The 18,982-nt window shown below is 44.4% G+C and overlaps 1 protein-coding gene across 7 annotated transcripts in view; it reads left to right on the top strand.

The window, feature by feature from the left end:
* The window catches only part of KNDC1 (kinase non-catalytic C-lobe domain containing 1), a 71,932-nt gene that overhangs the window by 6,643 nt on the left and 46,307 nt on the right, over nucleotides 1–18,982 (top strand). For all 7 annotated transcript variants that reach the window (XR_015950195.1, XM_088670389.1, XM_035138280.3 and 4 more), the window contains exon 3: nucleotides 2,536–2,594. Coding sequence is in view for 5 of the 7 variants with exons in the window: in XM_088670389.1 (XP_088526515.1) it covers nucleotides 2,536–2,594 (59 nt within the window). In the remaining 2 variants the exon portion in view is untranslated. The remainder of the gene's footprint in view (nucleotides 1–2,535; nucleotides 2,595–18,982) is intronic.

Here is an 18,982-nt window from a genome sequence, read left to right as displayed (position 1 = left end):
ACTTGTCCCATTTTTGCTTCCCCCCCTGTAAAGTTAAGACCTCCTTCTATCACATTTGTTTTTTCTTATTTGTCCAGGTACAACTTCCTCACTAATTCTAAGACTCCTATATAAATATTCTGGAGACCCATCAGTCTTAATTTTTCTCTTTGCCCTTTCTTGGACTTCAGATTGCCATTTCTGATTTGTCAGAACTTAGACATGCCTAAATAGCTTCATGGAGCTTTATGGTCATTGAAACAGCTGTCCAGCACCTTTGCATTCTAAGGGGCCTTGCTTGCATACAACCAGAATTCTGTTTTGAAATTTCTTGTAATGTGAAAGATAGACTGTCTTAGACTTTTTGATAGTAGTTGGTAGGAACTGAAGCTAAACAAATTGAACTGATATACTCAGTGCTGAAGCCTTTGAGATCTTCAGCAAGCTTATTACTACCTATTTGTTCTCTGCTTTCTCTCTTTTCTTAAAAAAGATTAATTTATTTAACAACCATGTCATAATTTCTAAATCTCCAGTTCTCTTCTCAAGTTCATTGATGATGTCTTTCTAGGTTGCATTTAACTCTGATGTAATTGTTGAAATGACAAGAGAACAGAATTTGTGGGTAGCATTGCACTGATGGTGTCCTCTCTCCAATGATTCAGTAGCCTCAATTGAGTGATGTGTTAAAGCATGCATTGAGCATGTCTGAAATCCTCAAGCACTGCTCCTTGGATGTTTTTGTTTAAAAGGAGATGTCTCTGTCTTGATTTGTCCATTTCACCCTAAACTTAACCTGCTGATAACAAAGTGCTCCAGTGTTGCACTTGCTACTGTTCCTAGGTGCAATGTTCACCCATTTCAGTTTTGCACCTAGAAATAATTTCATTCATTTTGTTTGTATGGTGCTTTTCCACACACAAAAATCATGCTCAAAGTGCCTTGCAACAAAGAAACACATGCATTTCAAACAAACATTACAAAAACAATTTCATGATAACGTAGAAAAGCAGTATCATAGTAACAATTTCAGAACATAGCAAATCAATAATAATAATAGCGTACTAACATAGCAAAACAACAGCAAAAGTAATAATTTACCAAACAACCACATTCCAGTACTATAAATATGAAAAGATTACTTAAGCAACATATAACATCCAATAGTAAAAATAACAAGGGAGTTTCACAGATTGACCACACTCCTAAAAAACACCCCTCCCATGATATTGCTCACCACCCACCTGCAGTGTATTTACCCTTAGCAACTGAGACTGTTAAGTTATTTTTTCAAACCTCCTTGCAGCCTTTGTTCCTTGTGTCCGCTGTTGTCATTATCATCATCATTATCACTGGAAATTTAAGATTTATGTGGCATAAGTGGAGACTAAGGCGAACACTTGAATCCTCTTTCACTATAATCCCCCCAAATGATGAATGGGTGGGGGGAAATATATTCCTATTCAGTTAATAGTATTCATGAAAATTGCCTCCATATTTTGTTCAGACTTACAGTAGATGCTTTTTCCTAAATGAGTCCCTCCCTGGTTTATAGAGCTCCAATTTTAAGCTTAGATACTGCTTTGATCATACAGTGGAACCTCGGGTTGCGGACGTAATCAGTGATGGAGGCACTTCCACAACCCGCAGCATTGGTAACCTGCAGCGCTGTGTCTGCGCATGTATGTGATGTGATTTGGTGCTTCTGCACATGCACAAAGCATGATTTAGCGCTTCTATGCATGCGCGAGCGGCGAAACCCGGAAGTAACCCTTTCCGGTACTTCCGGGTTTCCTGAGGTCCGTAACCTGAAAACGCGTAACCCGAAGCATTTGTAACCCAAGGTACCACTGTATTGTGTTATCAAACAAACCCAACAGAGTAAATTTATACTTTGGATCGCACTTTGTTTCTGAGGTTGTGCTGGTGGGAGACTAGGATCAGACCATGTGGTACCTCAGGTGTGCCACTTCCCTGCTGGGGAGATAATTTACTATGGAGATGCTAATAAATTAACTGGAAGATCCTGTATCTGTCTTTATGCAAGGTCTCTCTGACCCTGTAAGACAGAATGTGCTAGAAATATCTTCCAGAAGAGCCCAGAGTCAGCAACTTAAGATCTGGAGTCTGTAAGAATCTATCAGTCTGTCAGCCTTCTTCTTCATCCTTGAAATGGATTGATGGCTTTTAACCTTCAAGATAGCTACACATGACAAGGATCAAATAGTTTGCAGTTTGTTCCCCCCCCCCATTAGGCACATGTGATATTAAGGTATGTCTTTATCACTCTTATTTGAGATATTAGTAATTTCTTAAATAGAATTACTAGTGAGTTATACAGAACACCTATACCAATGCCATTTTTAAAGAGGAAATGTTAGGGAATAATTGTATCTATTTATTTATTTTTGCAATGCCTATTGCTGCATTTATATAATTCAGGAGTCAAAAGAATCTACTCTATAGTTACTGAAAGGATTTTTGAAATTTTGTTCTTGAAACATTCTACTTGAATGTATTCTACTTTAACTTCTTAATCCCTGCTTCTTTTTAAAGATGACCCAGAAGGTACCTTTGTGCCACCAGAGATAGATGTAACTGGTAACACATTTGAGGTAAGTAATGAAGTTTTCATGTAACAACCTTGTCCTTCTATAGCCACAAAGAGTTTAATAAAATTTTGAATTTTTGAATAGGAGCTTATTATCCCCCAAAGTGAATATCTGTATGTTTCCCCCATCCCTTGATTTTGGCCCCCACATATTTTAATATGGACGATGTACAGATTTTTTAAATTGTACTAACAATGACTTCCAAGAAATTAGTCCTTCAATGATGTACTGAAATGAAACAAAATGAAACACTGTTTGGCAGATAAAAGTAGTGGTTTGCACTAAGCACCAGCTCTTTTAAACTCTGATTTTTCTTAATTTGTTCAAGGGCTAATTCTGAATTTTATTTTTTGTTGTTGTTGTTGTTGTTGTTGTTGTTGTTGTTGTTGTTGTAACAGAGCATGCCAGGCACTCCTGTCTTCCACTGCCTCCTGCAGTTTTGTCAGACTCATGTTGGTAGCTTTGAGAACACTGTCCAACCATCTTATCCTCTGTCGTCCCCTTCTCCTTGTGCCCTCCATCTTTCCCAGCATCAGGGTCTTTTCCAGGGAGTCTTCTCATGAGATGGCCAAAGTATTGGAGCCTCAGCTTCCGGATCTGTCCTTCCAGTGAGCACTCAGGGCTGATTTCCTTATAGTTTGGCCATTAATCCTACTCTTGAGAGTGAATAGATCCCAGCCAGGCAAGCATATCCTATCTTGATTAAACCAAGTGTCCTTTGTGCATTTGCTGAGGAGACTCAAGCTTGTCCCTTTCAGTCCAGACAAGATCACTATGTTCAAAATAAGATGTGTCAGGTAGAGACACCCTTGTAACTTTGTTGTAGCCCTTAAGCGGGATGCCTTGCCGATATGACATGTGAGAACTCATTACAGTACCTGTGTCCTTTGTTATGTAATGATTCTCAAGTTAAGCTCAGGTCTTTATGAAAAGCCCCTTCGAAATTCCTGCTGAGGTTTATACAGAAGGTTATACAGAGGGCGCTTGCATAGTATTCATTGGGAAGGAGCTCCAGAACAATAGTGCTGCCACACTGAAAGCTCCTGGCACTCATGGAACCAGCGTCATTGTGAAGCACTGTCTCTGCTGTGTTTGTAGTGGTTGAGCAGGAATATATAGGGCCCTGATGGCAAACCTATGACACGCGTGTCAGCACTGACACGCGTAGCCATTTCCAGTGACACGCAGTGATCTCTGGCCGGTGGCAGAAAGATCTCTCCTCTTTCGAGAGGGGAGACTTTGCGAACGGGATCCGCTTCAGCAGGGGGGCGTGTTTCGGCCCCCTGCTCCAGCCTATCCCTGCTGCTGTGCCGAGCCTCTTGGCTGGCCAATAGGGCCGGCGGGGGGGCGGGGTTTGACAACGTTTAGGCTGGCGCAGCACATTCAAACCCTCTTTCTCCGCTCAGCGGCTTCTTTGTTTCCCGCTTGCTGCCGCATCCCAGGGAGGAACGTCCCCTGCCTTCGGAGGGAATTTTTCTGCAACCTCTGCTAAGTATTGGCTTGGTAGCCATTGTGAGAGTAGCTCAGTGTGTGTGTGTGTGTGTAATTATTATTTTTTAAAAAATAATTATTTTTTTGGTTTATTAAATAGTTATATATTACAATTATAAATTTTTGTTATTTAAACTCTAAATATCGTGAAATTATGGGTTTTTTCTCGAAGTGACACACCACCCGAGTTATGCTCAGTTTTTTGGCGAATTTTGACACACCAAGCTCAAAAGGTTGCCCATCACTGATATAGGGCAAGTAAACTAGGCTCATGTTGTTTATGGCTTTATATACCTTAAATTTGCATATTAGTAGCCAGTAGAGATTGGCTGGGGAGACCCGGCCAGATGGGCGGGGTATAAATAATAAAATTAGTAGTAGTAGTAGTAGAAGTAGTAGCAGCCAGTAGAGACTAAGTAAAAATATTTTATGCTGATGATAAACTGTACTGGTCAGGAGGTGTGCTGCCATGTTCTGCACTGGAAATCACTGCAGTACAGTAATTCAGTCTTGAGGTTACCAATGTGTTAGCCACTATGTGGCTATGATATTTTTGCAGCTGTCATACCAACATTTTGTAAAAAAGCACCCCTACCTGCTAGATACCTGTGTCAGCAGCAACAGCCGGATGTAGGAGGAGTACTACCAGATAGCATATCTCCCAGTTAGGGAAACAATTGTAATTCCCACCTCCAAATAATACCGGGGTGGTTTAGGGGAGAAGGATTTAAGGACCTCACAGTACCTCCCTCCCCCTCCCCCCGGCCTCCCAGCCCCACTGCCCTTATTAGTCCAAGGGAAAGGAAGTTTCCATTGATGCCATTCATGCATTAAATGTATCATCTAATTTGGTTGTCTTATATACGGAGAGGAACATTAATATTTCATATTTCCCTCCACAGTGTATTGATCAAGGAGACAGAAGCCTTATACTGGAATAATAGGGAACCAAAGTTTTGAAATCAGTCATTAAAATAGGTGCAGTTTTGAAAGGTTCAGTCTGTCTTCTTGATTGAAATGGGTGAACTTTAATACAGTTTCCATACATGTAGAAAAAGGAATATAGTGTGTCTCTGGTTATTCAGGTTTACTTTACATATTCACCAAACTAAGAACCCTTTATGTAATGTGGAACAGTGTGCTCATGTTCTTCTTTACAGAAGTACAGAATAATGTGTGGTATTGGTGAAACATATACATGCATAAACAGATTCTGAGTAGTAGAAAAGGGTGGGGAAGAAGAATAGTGAAACTTTTGTGTATAAAATATGTGGGTAATGCCTGCATTTGCCCAATGCCTCACCAAGCACTGAAAAATTCCTCCAAGTTATCCTAAGTAGTGGCTCAATTATTTATAGTTGCTGCGCCATCAGTGGTAGACTGAGAATCTGGAAACATGGGTGTGTGCTAGCCCAGTGTTTTACGTGGTGCCAAAATTTCAGCAGCAGAAATTGACTTATTAGTGCCACTGACACTCCTACGCTGGCAAGATCTTTTTCTAATTGCTGTGGCACCATCACAGTGCCATGAGAGCCGATTTGACTAGTGGTGGTGTCATTGTGCACACTGATTCTACAACTGCTGCCTCTGCTACTACTGCACATTGATCTAGCGCCACTAATGTGCATTCCTGTTCCAGTCTCCTTAAACAGAATAATCAAATAATGGCATCTGAGAGCCAATACACTGTATGTGTTGTTTTGTTTTGTATTAACTGAAATAGATAGTCGCTTCAGTGGCTGTGAATAGGAAAAATAGCAATAATGGAAGAGGAATATATAATAGGCATAGCTACTTCAAACACCGTGCTATTATTTTACATAGAGATCCCGTGCAGGAAGTTGTTGTGTAGTCATTGCCGTGAACATCACTTGCGTTTGCACAATAGAAATACATTAGAAATGTTGTTAAAATAATTGGTGTTGTAAATCTGCTATATATTTGAATGGCTCAACAGGGAGCTAGTTATGAAAACTCGCCGTTACTATTGTTAACAGCAGAACTGGCAAATTTAATTGTGCTGCCTTTTGAGGCTTTAATATAAATACAAACCATGCCATGTTGCCTACTGCTAAACACTGACGTTGGCTTTCATTTTTAAAAGTTAGCTGAAGCATCTACAAAACCTTTCCTTACCCTGCAAGGTCCTTGTCGGTGAGCTTGCTTTGCGGTGACATTAAAAGGCTAATACTGCTCACTCCCCTAGATGTTCAATGAAAAATATGAGTGTACAGTATAGATTTGGTTATTATTATTTTTTAATATTGTGTTTGCTCAGTATGGATCACTTGCCCTTTAGGTGACATTTTGTCTAATTCAGACTCTGCCTAGCCCAGTAAGCTAAAGGGGTGAGCGGGCTTCAGGCAGTGGTGAGGACGTGCAGTGACGCACCGTCGGATCTTCAGTGGAGAAGTACCATGTGAAGGAGCTGCTGTCACCCATATCTTCATTTGGCAGGTGGGAGTGAATAGTGGGGAGCTTCAAACCTCATATTGGCCCTAGTGCTGACTAGATCCCCCTTTGTCCAAGGAGGCATAACCTAAAACTTCTGGGTAGTAAAGTACTGTCTGGAAAGAGGATGCAGAGTGTGGCTCATCTATATCCTAAAGTCACCACAGAACTCACTGCAATAATGCAGTGCTTAAGATACAGTAGGGAGGTATTTCGTGGAAGATCCACCAGCACGCAACCTAGTTTGGGCATGCAGGCAAGTCATACAAAAATTAACCTTTGTGTTTTGTTCCTGCTTTCATTGATAATGTTTTCAATGCAGGGTGTGTGGCGACTCTAACAGGAAACACTTCCTCCTGTCTAATATGCATTGACTCAAACTGTTACTGAGATTTATAAGTTATAGTGTTAGGAATGGGGAACGTGGGTCGCAACCTCAGGCCCGTGGGCCGGATGCAGCCCAATCGCCTTCTCAATCTGGCCCGTGGATGGTCTGGGAATCCGTGTGTTTTTACATGAGTAGAATGTGTCCTTTTATTTAAAATGCATCTCTGGGTTATTTGTGGGGCCTGCCTGGTGTTTTTACATGAGTAGAATGTGTCCTTTTATTTAAAATGCATCTCTGGGTTATTTGTGGGGCCTGCCTGGTGTTTCTACATGAGTAGAATGTGTGCTTTTATTTAAGATGCATCTCTGGGTTATTTGTGGGGCATAGGAATTCAGTCATTTTTTCCCCTTCAAAATATACTCTGGCCCACCGCATGGTCTGAGGGACGGTGGACCGGCCCATGGCTGAAAAAGGTTGCTGACCCCTGGCCTAGGGCTTGCCGATCAGAAGGTTGGTGGTTCGAATCCCCGCGACGGGGTGAGCTCCCATTGCTCAGTCCCAGCTCCTGCCCACCTAGCAGTTTGAAAGCACATCAAAGTGCAAGTAGGTAAACGGTGGGAAGGTAAACGGCGTTTCCGTGCGCTGCTCTGGTTCGCCAGAAGCGGCTTTGTCATGCTGGCCACATGACCTGGAAGCTATACGCCGGCTCCCTCGGCCAATAATGCGAGATGAGCGCGCAACCCCAGAGTCGGTCACGACTGCACCTAATGGTCAGGGGTCCCTTTACCTTTACCTTTAGTGTTAGGAACAAATGCTAAGGAGCTATGTGTGCACATGCAAGAGAACCCACACAGAGAGTGGTTTCACACATGTATGCTCAGCACATGGTGACTGGCATGTTTCAATGAGCCATCACAGCTCTCATAACCCAGAGAGAGCTTTGGTGTTCTCCAGTCCCACAGAGGCTTGGTTCATGCACATTGCTTTAAGTCATTGATTGATTGATCAAGTGATGATGAAGTGTACATCATGGGATAGCTGTATTTTGGGAGAGGAGTGATAAGGACAGAATTTTTTTTTCTGTTTTCACTTTGACCTACTTACGGTAGTTTCCTCAACCCATCTATGCCCATTACTTAGATTATCATGGCCCCAAAGGGCTTTCTACTTCAGTGAATTTTTGTATGTCTGCTGGAACCAACAGGATAGGATGGGGCATAAATAAATAATTTCACCTGAATGTTGTGCTGTTGTGCTGAAATATTTTCTGCAGGTAATGCAGCTAACCTAGAATTGGAAGTCTTGGCTACTGTTTCTCAAACTGGATAAACCACTGATTGCTTCTTCAGTGTTAGGCTTTTCTGATGTATCTAGGTCATTACAAATGCAAATCTAAATGTGCCTTTAGGCTTTTTTAATCACACCAGGTTGCATTTAATATTGGGCCACTTAAAATTGGAACACTTTCCTTAGTATATAAACCTTAAAGATGTTCTGGTCAGAAAGTCCAGGCAAGCCAAATGTATTCACAAATGAATGGCTATCAATGGCTACTAGCCATGATGGCTACATGTTCCCAGGGCTGTCTTAAGCACCTTTGGCGCCCTGGTGCGACGGATCCCGCTGCCGCCACCCCCGCCGTCCCGGTTTCCAGCGCGACGGGCAGCTGAGCGGCCGGGCTCAGCGCGGTTGCCGAGGGCGCTGCTGCGCGACGGACGGGCCGGTGGGCTTGCTGCGCGGCCGGCGGGCAGGCAGGCACGGCTGCGTGGCGCCCCCCCTGGCGGGCCGGCACCATGGCGCCCTGCACCACCCAGCCTGGCCGTAGAGCCGGCTCTGCATGTTCCCTCTAGGTTTGGAACCACTTTGCTAGGGACAAACAACAGGAGAGAGAGCTGTTGCCCACACCATGCTTTGGGATTTCTCAGGGGCATCTGGTTAGCTACTTTAGGAAGCCAGGTGTCAGACTAGATCAGGCATAGGCAAACTCGGCCCTCCAGATGTTTTGAGACTACAATTACCATCATCCCTGACCATTGGTCCTGTTAGCTAGGGATGATGGGAGGTGTAGTTTAAAAACATCTGTGGGGCCGAGTTTGCCTATGCCTGGAGTTTGCCTAGCCAGTAACAGGCCAGGTGCAAAAGTAAATTTCGCAAACTATAAATTAGGCAAAGCAAGCAGTTATGTAAAAGAAATTCTGCTATTTTCTGGTCTGTTAGGTATAGGGAAGGAAGGGCAAGAAGCAGTGCAGGGTATGTATCACTGGAAATGTGTATTCAACAGCAAAATATTCAGTACTGAAATTTACAGCCTCTCCCACCCCCATCTTTTAGGTGTATCTTAGCAGTCATAAAATAGACATTTTAAAATGATAGACATAATTCTGTGTAAATTGCACTTTGCTTTAACCAGTCAGACCTGCCCATGCAGTTTAAATTCTGCTCAGAAAATTCTCTGGTCCAAATTTCTATCATTGTGCAAAAAGCTTTAAGACCAAGGGAATGGGAGGCTACAACCATCAATATTGCCATCATTGAAAACCTTGAAACCACAGCTCCCTGTCATGTTTTACATGTACACTGAACTCCTTATGTACTTTAATTACTTGCTTTTCCTTGACTGATCTGTCTCTCCAACTGATTTCTTTCCCATCCTGTCTCCTTCCTTGTTTCTGCTGATTTTTGCATCCATGTTCCTCATGAATTTTCTGTAGAGGCATATCACTATGCACGAAAGTTTATATTAACGTCAAAGAAACATTAACCAAGCAAGAAGGTAAATATCAACACTTTCTAGCTACAAATCATTTCTGAGACACTCCTGGCATCTGTGCTATATACTTGAGGACAGAGATGTTAAAATAAGGTGGCTGGGGAAAGTACTCCAAGTGTTGTCATTGAAGTGTTGCTGAATCTTTTCAAATCTGCAAGTTTTCCAATCAATCTTGAGGCTTTTTAAAAAATGCCTGCAAGGCTGGCCTTGACTTACAGTTCATGCATTGTACTGATACCTAGCATATCTCTGTTAAAGGGGTTGTAGTGTATTTCAATTTTTCAGTTCCTGGATTCTGTGCTTGGATATTGTGCACTTCAAGCTGTATTCAGGTTTCTAGTCAGCCAAAAAGTGAGGAACCTGGCCAGGTGACCAGTTGTTTTAGGGGAAATGACATGGCATTTGAACAGGCATGTTTCAAAAAAAAAAATCTATGCTAAGAATTTAGAACATGCCAAGGCCTCATTTGTGCATGAGATGGATCCCATATGATTGCCTTGCATATCCACAAATGTATTTATTTATTTAGAACATTTCTGTATCACTTTTTGGTCCTCAAAGCAACCAACAACCTTTTAAAACACAACAGATACACCAAGAACTGACGTGCTCAACAGCAAGTAGCTGCAGGTTACGGTTTCTATGATATATTTTTTGTTGGTATACATGGAAGGGGAGACAGGAATAAGTCTGCAAATTTTCATAGTCACTAGTCCTACTACCTTTATTCTAGAGGCGAGTCTTGCTGTTAAGAAATCCTGAAGCTATGACTCAAATGAAGCTCTGCACTTTACATTAAAATGAGACAGAGAAGAAATGAATATTTACACATCAATAAGATGTTCACAGAAGAGTTTCCCAGTTACTCTCTTAAAACTGTTCAGCTTTTAATGCACTCTCAGTATACTGTACCATTGTTTATTAGTACCAGTGTTTAATTAAAGAGCTGAGAACTGCATTTAATTTAGCAGGGTTTTTGTTGTTGTTGTTGCTAGCTTGTTTCAACATTTGTGACTTACTTATTTATCTAGCCTTAAGCTCTTTCTTTCTTTCTTTCTTTCTTTCTTTCTTTCTTTCTTTCTTTCTTTCTTTCTTTCTTTCTTTTTAAAATTGCCCTTTTACTTCAGTGGAGAAGACTCCAGTCTTGCTCAGCACATTCATGAGAAAATATAGATTTAGTATAAAACTAATATTGAGCACTATAGTGAGCTGTTTAGCTGTTTTCCAAAGAAACAAAACAAAAAAACACCAATGCCATGTTCATCTTTAGGTGCCAAATGTGGAACCTTTCATTTCCTCAGTGGGATTTCATCTTCATTTTTTTCTCCAGTATTGTGCTATGCTGGAAAGAGATGATAGTGAATTTTAAATAAAGCTTGCAACAAAAATTCCTATTTGAGAATTATTTAATAGATTCATTTTATGCACTGCCACAGTAGGTTTCTGCTGGGGCTAACAAGCATTGCTAGTGTCAGCTCAGCCTCAAACAGGCATTTGTCCATGTTACAAAGCTGCCATTCAAACAGATATTGTAGATTACCAATATGTATCCCCCTGTTTTCAACATATGAAATGTTCTGTGTTAAGATCTTGTATGGAGGCCATTTAAAGCTTTACACTGCTTTAAATTTCACATGCTTAATTAACCTTTGGGAGAGACCTCCATTTCTTTTTGTTGCTTCTTGACTCAATGGGATGTACCGTGTTTCCCCTTTTTTAAGACGTAGTCATTATATAAGCCATAGCAGGATTTCTAAGCAATTGCGCGATACAAGCCATACCCCGAAAATAAGACATACTGATAGACCCTTCACCCACTAGCAATAACCCCCCTCCTGCCAGCCAACTCCCCCCTTAAAAATCTCTCCCCATTTTGCTGTCGCTCCACAGACACGTATTTCCTTTAAAAGCTTGTAAAAATGCACCGAACAGCCGTAGCTGCTGGCTGCCGAAGCCTTGTGATTTCCCTTCCCCGTTTCTGAGAGCATTTTTTTAAATAAAAAGATCCAAAAATAATTTTTTTAGCCAAGCTGTGTAAGCTCTACTTGGTGAAGGGGAGAAAAGTGGGGTGGGGAGGAGATGAAGGCACGAGGAAGAAAAGAGGGGCGATTGAAGAATGCAAAGGCTGTTTTCCCTTTTAGGGAGAGACCTCCGTGCGCGCGTCTGTCTCTCTCCCCCCCCCTGCGTGTCTCTCTCTCTCTCTCTCTCTCTCTCTCTCTCTCTCTCTCTCTCTCTCTCTCTCTCTCTCTCTCACACACACACACACACACACACACAGCCCACCTCTCGCTTCCCCCCACCTTTCCCTAAATTCCCTTCCATTCAATGCACGTTGATTTCCTCTTAACGGGAATCTCCCGTGTCTGATTGTTGTCTCATTGCTTTTACCGGGCATAAAGCAGCCTTTTAAAAATCCTGCTGCAGTTTTCTTTCTACCTTATGCTGCTTGGTTGTCTGTGGAGCTGCCCCTTTAAGGATTTGTAAGTAGTCTGGATCGCAGTCCTTGCCTTGGGGACTTTTATTTATTTATTAAGGACTTTTTCCTTCGCTGTTTGCGAGCTGCTAAAAGGAGCTGCTAAACGCTGCTTTACACAAAAGTTAAACTGCCGGTCCTAACAACACGTGCTTCCTCACCTCGCTGGCTCAATTGCTTCTCAATTGCTACCATTTACCAAGTCAGCAATCTTAATTGCTGCTTAGCTGGCTTCTTTGTGCTCAGCAGGTAGCTTCTTTGCTATCAGTGATAGCACTGCAAAGTGCTATGTTGTTGGAACTTCAGACAGTCTTGCAGTCTTGGGCAGCTGGCTGGTAGAGATCCTTACTTGCTTTAGGTATAGGCTACTGCTAGGACTGTATCACACAGATAGATTCCATTATACTGGTTTAGATTTAAGAAGCTCCAGTGTAGCAGATTGCTATTAAGTGAGTCCCCACCTTGGAGGAGAGAGAGAGCAGCCCTTCGCGAACATCCCAGGGCCGGGGAGAGAGGGCTGCACCAGGGACGCACACACCTCCCTTCCCTCAGACTCGTAATAAAAATACCGGTACCAGTAAGACATCCCACCAAAAATAAGCCACCCTGTGGTTTTTTGAGAAAAAAAAGTAATAAGACGGTGTCTTAAAAAGGGGGAAACACGGTATACAGAAAGGAGATTACTGAAGATATTGATAGTAGCATCATTTAAACACAGCAGTGGGCTATTCACAAATGAAGAATGTTGTTCCTGAAATCTGTTGTCTCTCTACTGCTGTACCTCTACATTACTTGAGCTCACCTCTATTTTTATTCATTTGGAACCTTTGCCTCCAGTTCTTATTACCAGCATTCTTTTTTTGGGCAAGGTGGTGCAGAGAAAAATGGTGGAGAAGTTGCGGGAGTTCCCGGCGGATAAAAACTGTCTGGAGCAGTTTCAGTCTGTCTTCAGGCATGGTTTTGAGACTGAATCAGCCCTGATGGGTGACCTATATTGAGAGTAAGACAGGGAAACTGTGTCTCTGCTCCTGCTTCTCAGTCTGTCTGTGGCTTTTGAGGCTCAAGTAGTTCCTGTGGCTAGGAGTGCCTTTTGCCAACTACGGCTGGTGTGCCAACTTTGGCCTTTTTTGAACAGGGATAACCTAGCCAGTGGCGTAGCTAGCCGCCTGGATGCCCGTGGCGGCAAACGCGAAGGCACCCTGCCGGGGGGCAGGGCAGAGTGTCCATCGCATGCATGCATCATGCGTCGCGCGCATGCATCATGACACACGATGCACACGGCGCGTGGCGCATGCGTGCACAGGAGGCATACGCCACGGCAAACCCCACGAGCAAGCAGCAGAGCTTGCATTGGGGCTTCTCCATGGCGGTGGCTGCGGCGCGCAGCAGTGGTGGTGGCGGCCGTTGGAGGTGGTCAGCGCCGTCCAGCCTGCTGCCCGGGGCGGTGGGCCACCCCGCACACTATTACTGCACCACTGAACCTAGTGGCAATCTCAAGACTTGATTATTGCAAAGTGCTCTGTGTGCAGCTATCCTTGGAAGAGCCAGCTAGTGCAAAATTCCGCAGCTAGACAGTCAATGGGGAGAGACTACCATATAAGAGTGGTGCTTTAAAACTTGCAGTGGCTGCTCATGTGTAACTGGGCCAGGTTCAAGGTTCTGGTATTAATTTTCAAGGCCCTTGTTAATTCGCAACTTGGGTTCATGATTTCTTAGGGACCAGCTGATTCCCTATATCCCTGTCCAGTCACTGTGATATTTCAGGGGAGTATCTGCTGGTGATCCCCCATGGCTCAACCACATAGTTTGTAACTACTAGAAGCCATGCATTCAGTGTTATGGCCCAAGCTGGTATAACTCTCACCCAACTGAGATTGGACAGGTATCATCATTTCTGTACTTCAAGCATGTGACTATTTCAGCAGGCATTTTACGGTAGTGTTCAGTTTTGTTGTGATTTTTACTGTTATTATTCATCATATCGGTTTGTTTGCATTTTTGGTACACTGCTTAGAAGTGTTGATGACTAAGTGATTTATCAAGCAATAAAGAAATAAGTAAAATAATTTTTTCTGCTATTCCATCTAACCTAGCTTATGAATGTATTTTAGCTTTTGTATAAGATGGGGAAATTATAATTTTTGAATGTGAATTTGCAATCTTTTCTTTAGTTTCTCGCTCGTTCCTACTGTTTCTGTAAACAACAAAGACCATCTTCTTTTTTTTTTTTAAATACATTTTATTCCAATTTTCCGAATTCAACAAATTAACAAAACCAATCTTTTATACAAAATCTTATATTCACATCTTTTACCTTGCTCCGCCGAGCTATGACTTCCCCCCCTCCCTTCATGCGGGTTTCTTGTTAATTCCTTTTTTTGCAGTTCCTTTTTTAACATATTGGTCAATTCGTAAGGTTTATTTTAATCCTGCGAGAGTTTTTAATGATCTACAGTTTTTCTCCATATAGTCCACATATTTACTCCAGTCCTTTTGAAACCTTGTCTCCCCCTGGTCACGAATCTTGCATGTCAATCTAGCAAGTTCAGCATAGTCCATCATTTTTATCTGCCACTCCACAATTGTAGGTAATTCCTGTAATTTCCATTTTTGGGCTAACAAAGTCCTAGCCGCGGTTGTTGCATACATAAACAGTGTTTGATCTTCTTTTCTAATCTCTCCTCCTATTATTCCTAACAAAAATGCTTCTGGTTTTTTTGGAAAGGTATATCTAAACATCTTTTTCAATTCATTATATAAACTTTCCCAAAATCTTTTAACTTTTTCGCATGTCCACCACATATGATAAAATTCACCATCTTTCTCTTTACATTTCCAGCAACTTTTATCACTCATTCTATACATTTTAGCTAACTTAACTGGAGTTAAATACCATCTGTACATCATCTTATATACATTTTCTTTCAAGGCAGTACATGCTGTAAATCTTAAAGTTTGATTCCATAGTTTCAACCACGCATCATATTCAATATTATGCCCCAAATCTTTTGCCCATTTAATCATCACTTCTTTTGTCAACTCATCTTTTGTATACCACTCCAACAACAGATCATACATCTTTGCCAAAAGCTTTGTTTTGCCTTCTAGCACTTCTAGCTTTCAGGCAGATCAAAGCCGATCGTATTTTCTGGGCTAGAGCGCAGATAATACAAAGTATCTAGATCACTTGCAGATCCACCACCAAGATAGAGACAAAGTATCAATATAGAGTCTTTAGGTAATTCTTTTCACCCCTCAAAACTTGCCTTGTTACAAAATAAACAAGGGCTTCTGCAAAACTCACTCCGCAGGCAGTCAGTTTCACTTTCCATAGCTCAGCTCCTCCGATTTTCTTACTGCGCCATTTTCTCCCGCTGCTGGGACGGGCCCCGTTTTTGCGCCCCACAGCTTCACAAATCCGATCTCTAATCAATAACCAATTATCTCCTCCGTCTTTTGACACGGATTATTTATAATTTAAGAGAACTTGCTGCTTACCATCGGAAGCCAGAGACTGCGCTTAACGGAGCCAGTGGTCTCTCCCCTTTCGCGCCCGCAGCTCAATCCCACGCCCGGTTCCCAGGCTATAAAAACCTAGAAAAACCAGGCGTAGGAGGGCACGCTGGGCACAGCTGGGTGCCACGACCCTCAGGGTAACCCCCCCTGAGGTTTTAGAAGTCCGCAGAGCCTTTGCGTGACTTCAAAGCGCTCCGTTAAGCTCGAGATTCCCCGAGAGGCTATCTCGCACTTCCTTTGATGTCCGCAGCTCGCCGGAAGACCAACAAAGACCATCTTCGTCACTACTTTGTCCTGAATTAGTGATGCAGCTGCTATAGCACAAAATTTACTATGTTTTACTAAATGAATTTGAAATGGGCAATTGATCAGGATAACTCCTAATTCCCTTTTCTGATATACGGTAGCTTTGTTGCTCTATGGACCTTGCTGAGGTGTGTTTTATGAAATGTGATATGATAAATGGAGTGTTTTATTAAATCTGAATAGAGACTACAATTCTTTATATATTACTCATATAAGATGTGTAAAATGTTATTGAGACACTCTCTGCTTGATGACTGCATTTTCAAGACTCCTGTGCAAGAAAGATAGCTGTTTTTCCATGGAAACAGAGCTAGAGAAAGTGGAAAAGCTCTCAAGCTCCTTACTTGTGGAATTTCATACAACTTTTCTATATGCATGGCCCTTCCTGCCTTCATAAAAGAGATTAGAACAACAGAATATTGTAGCAGAATATTCATCAGAGTCACTCAGTTCAGATCTCTGCTGAGGCCTGTGTTTACCCTTCCAGCAACCCAGAAAATGGTGAATTCTCCCACTCCATCTTTCACCCCTCCTCTTCTCTACACACCTCGCAAGAGCAGGCTTAAACCTCCCCCCCCCCGATTATGAACTGGGACTTAACCCTTGTTGGTCCTGTGAACTCCCTGGCTCTATATCGCTCCCTGTCTGTTCCTCTAGACCAGGCATCCCCAAACTCGGCCCTCCAGATGTTTTGGGACTACAACTCCCATCATCCCTAGCTTAACAGGGCCAGTGGTCAGGGATGATGGGCGTTGTAGTCCCAAAATATCTGGAGGGTCGAGTTTGGGGATGCCTGCTCTACACTGACTTCAACAGCTCTCTCCTCATTATCCCCCTTAGGCACACCTTCTCCTTCCTCCAACCCTAAGTCTCCCCCTCCCTCTGGGGAACTTGAAACCTCTGGCCCATCCCTGATACCGTGTTTCCCCCTTTTTAAGACGGAGTCATAATATAAGCCATGGCAGGATTTTAAAGCCTTTGTAAAATATAAGACATACCCCGAAAATAAGCCATGCCTGCAGGGTCGGCTCCCAGCAGCGCTGGGCATGGGAGAGAGGAGACTGAGCAGCCACTGTGGCATTGCGCTGCCAGAGACTCGCAGCCACTGAGGAGCTTGCGGCGCCGGGGCTTGCAGACGGCTCTCGCCTTGCCGCCCTTTCTCCTGCTCCCGGGGGAGACGTGGCTTCTATTCCCCATTGCCAAGGAAACAGCCCGGGGGAGAGACGCCAGAGCTGAGGCGCCCCCCGCCCGCGGATCCCACGTGCCGCCGAAAACGGCAATGCTTAGGGCCCCCCACTCCTCGCCCGAAGTGGAGTAAGGCCCCCCGAGCGGTCCAGGGCTTGCTTCCGAATGCGCAGGGACAGGACTGCGCTGTTAAACTCTTTGCAAACTCCTTGCCCAAAAGAAAGCTGTCCTGCAGAGTGCCGGATCGAGGAGCCGGTCTGCAGAGTCAGCGCCCAGCAGCGCGGCGCTGGATTGAGGAGGCGGTGCTTCGTGCGGAGCTGCTGGGCGCCGACCCGGCAGGCCGCTTCCTCGATCCGGCGGCCTCCCGGGTGGGCGCCCAGCAGCGCCGCGCGGAGCACCGGATCGAGGAAGCGGCCTGCCGGGTCGGCGCCCAGCAGCTCCGCACGAAGCACCGCCTCCTCAATCCAGCGCCGCGCTGCTGGGCGCTGACTCTACAGACCGGCGGTGCTCCGCGCGGCGCTGCTGGGCGCCAACCCGGGAGGCCGCCAGATCGAGGAAGCGGCCTGCCGGGTCGGCGCCCAGCAGCTCCGCACGAAGCACCGCCTACTCAATCCAGCGCCGCGCTGCTGGGCGCTGACTCTGCAGACCGGCTCCTCGATCCGGCACTCTGCAGGACAGCTTTCTTTTGGGCAAGGAGTTTGCAAAGAGTTTAACAGCGCAGTCCTGTCCCTGCGCATTCGGAAGCAAGCCCTGGACCGCTCGGGGGGCCTTACTCCACTTCGGGCGAGGAGTGGGGGGCCCTAAGCATTGCCGTTTTCGGCGGCACGTGGGATCCGCGGGCGGGGGGCGCCTCAGCTCTGGCGTCTCTCCCCCGGGCTGTTTCCTTGGCAATGGGGAATAGAAGCCACGTCTCCCCCGGGAGCAGGAGAAAGGGCGGAAAGGCGAGAGCTGCCCGCAAGCCCCGGCGCCGCAAGCTCCTCAGTGGCTGCGAGTCTCTGGCAGCGCGATGCCGCAGTGGCTGCTCAGTCTCCTGCTCTCTCCAGTGTCCAGCACCGGCGCAGCTGGGCACCGACCCTGCAGGCTGCCTCCGGAACCCAGCAGCAGCAACGCTGGCTGCCGTAATTACAGTTAAAAAAAAATTAAAAAGACACCCCCCCCCGAAAATAAGCCATAGGCTTATTTTCTTGGGTAAAATAAATATAAGACGGTGTCTTAAAATGTGGGAAACACGGTAGTACTCCTGTCCGTTAGGTCCAGTCGCGGACGACTCTGGGGTTGCGGCACTCATCTAGCTCTATAGGCCGAGGGAGCTGGCGTTTGTCTGTAGACAGCTTCCGGGTCATGTGGCCAGCATGACTAAGCCAGTTCTGGCAAACCAGAGCAGTGCACGGAAATGAGTCCCTATCCTATATAGATTGGAGGTTGTAAAGCACAGGTTGGATGGCCATCGGTCATGGTTGAGCTAGTTGAGATTCCTGCATTGCAAGGAGTTGGAGTAGATTAGATGATCCTCCCAACTCCACAATTCTTTCATCTGTGAAAACTTGAAACAGAAGGCTCCTCTTGAATCTGTATTCCTCAAGACTGTGCTGATGACACAAAAGGCTTGGGGTTTAATTGCTATCAGATGAGCTTTACCAACTCAGGGAGTGACCGAAGCTTCTGCAGATGATCAAACTATTGATTGACAAAGTGGCAAGTCTTACTTGCGTATACAAGGCAGGGTTGAAACAGAGCTTACTGCAATGGTGTGCATGTGATGGAATGCCGAGGTTTATTAGCTACAGCTTCTGGACAAGTGGCAGTGGCATTTCAGCAGGGAGACAAATCTACAACACTGATACCACCAGTGAAAAAGCCCATTGGGCTGT

This window comes from Zootoca vivipara, chromosome 5 (genome assembly GCF_965207765.1).
Source record: "Zootoca vivipara chromosome 5, rZooViv2.hap1.1, whole genome shotgun sequence".
Classification (NCBI taxonomy): Eukaryota; Metazoa; Chordata; class Lepidosauria; order Squamata; family Lacertidae; genus Zootoca; species Zootoca vivipara.
This window is presented reverse-complemented; position numbering and strand designations above follow the sequence as displayed.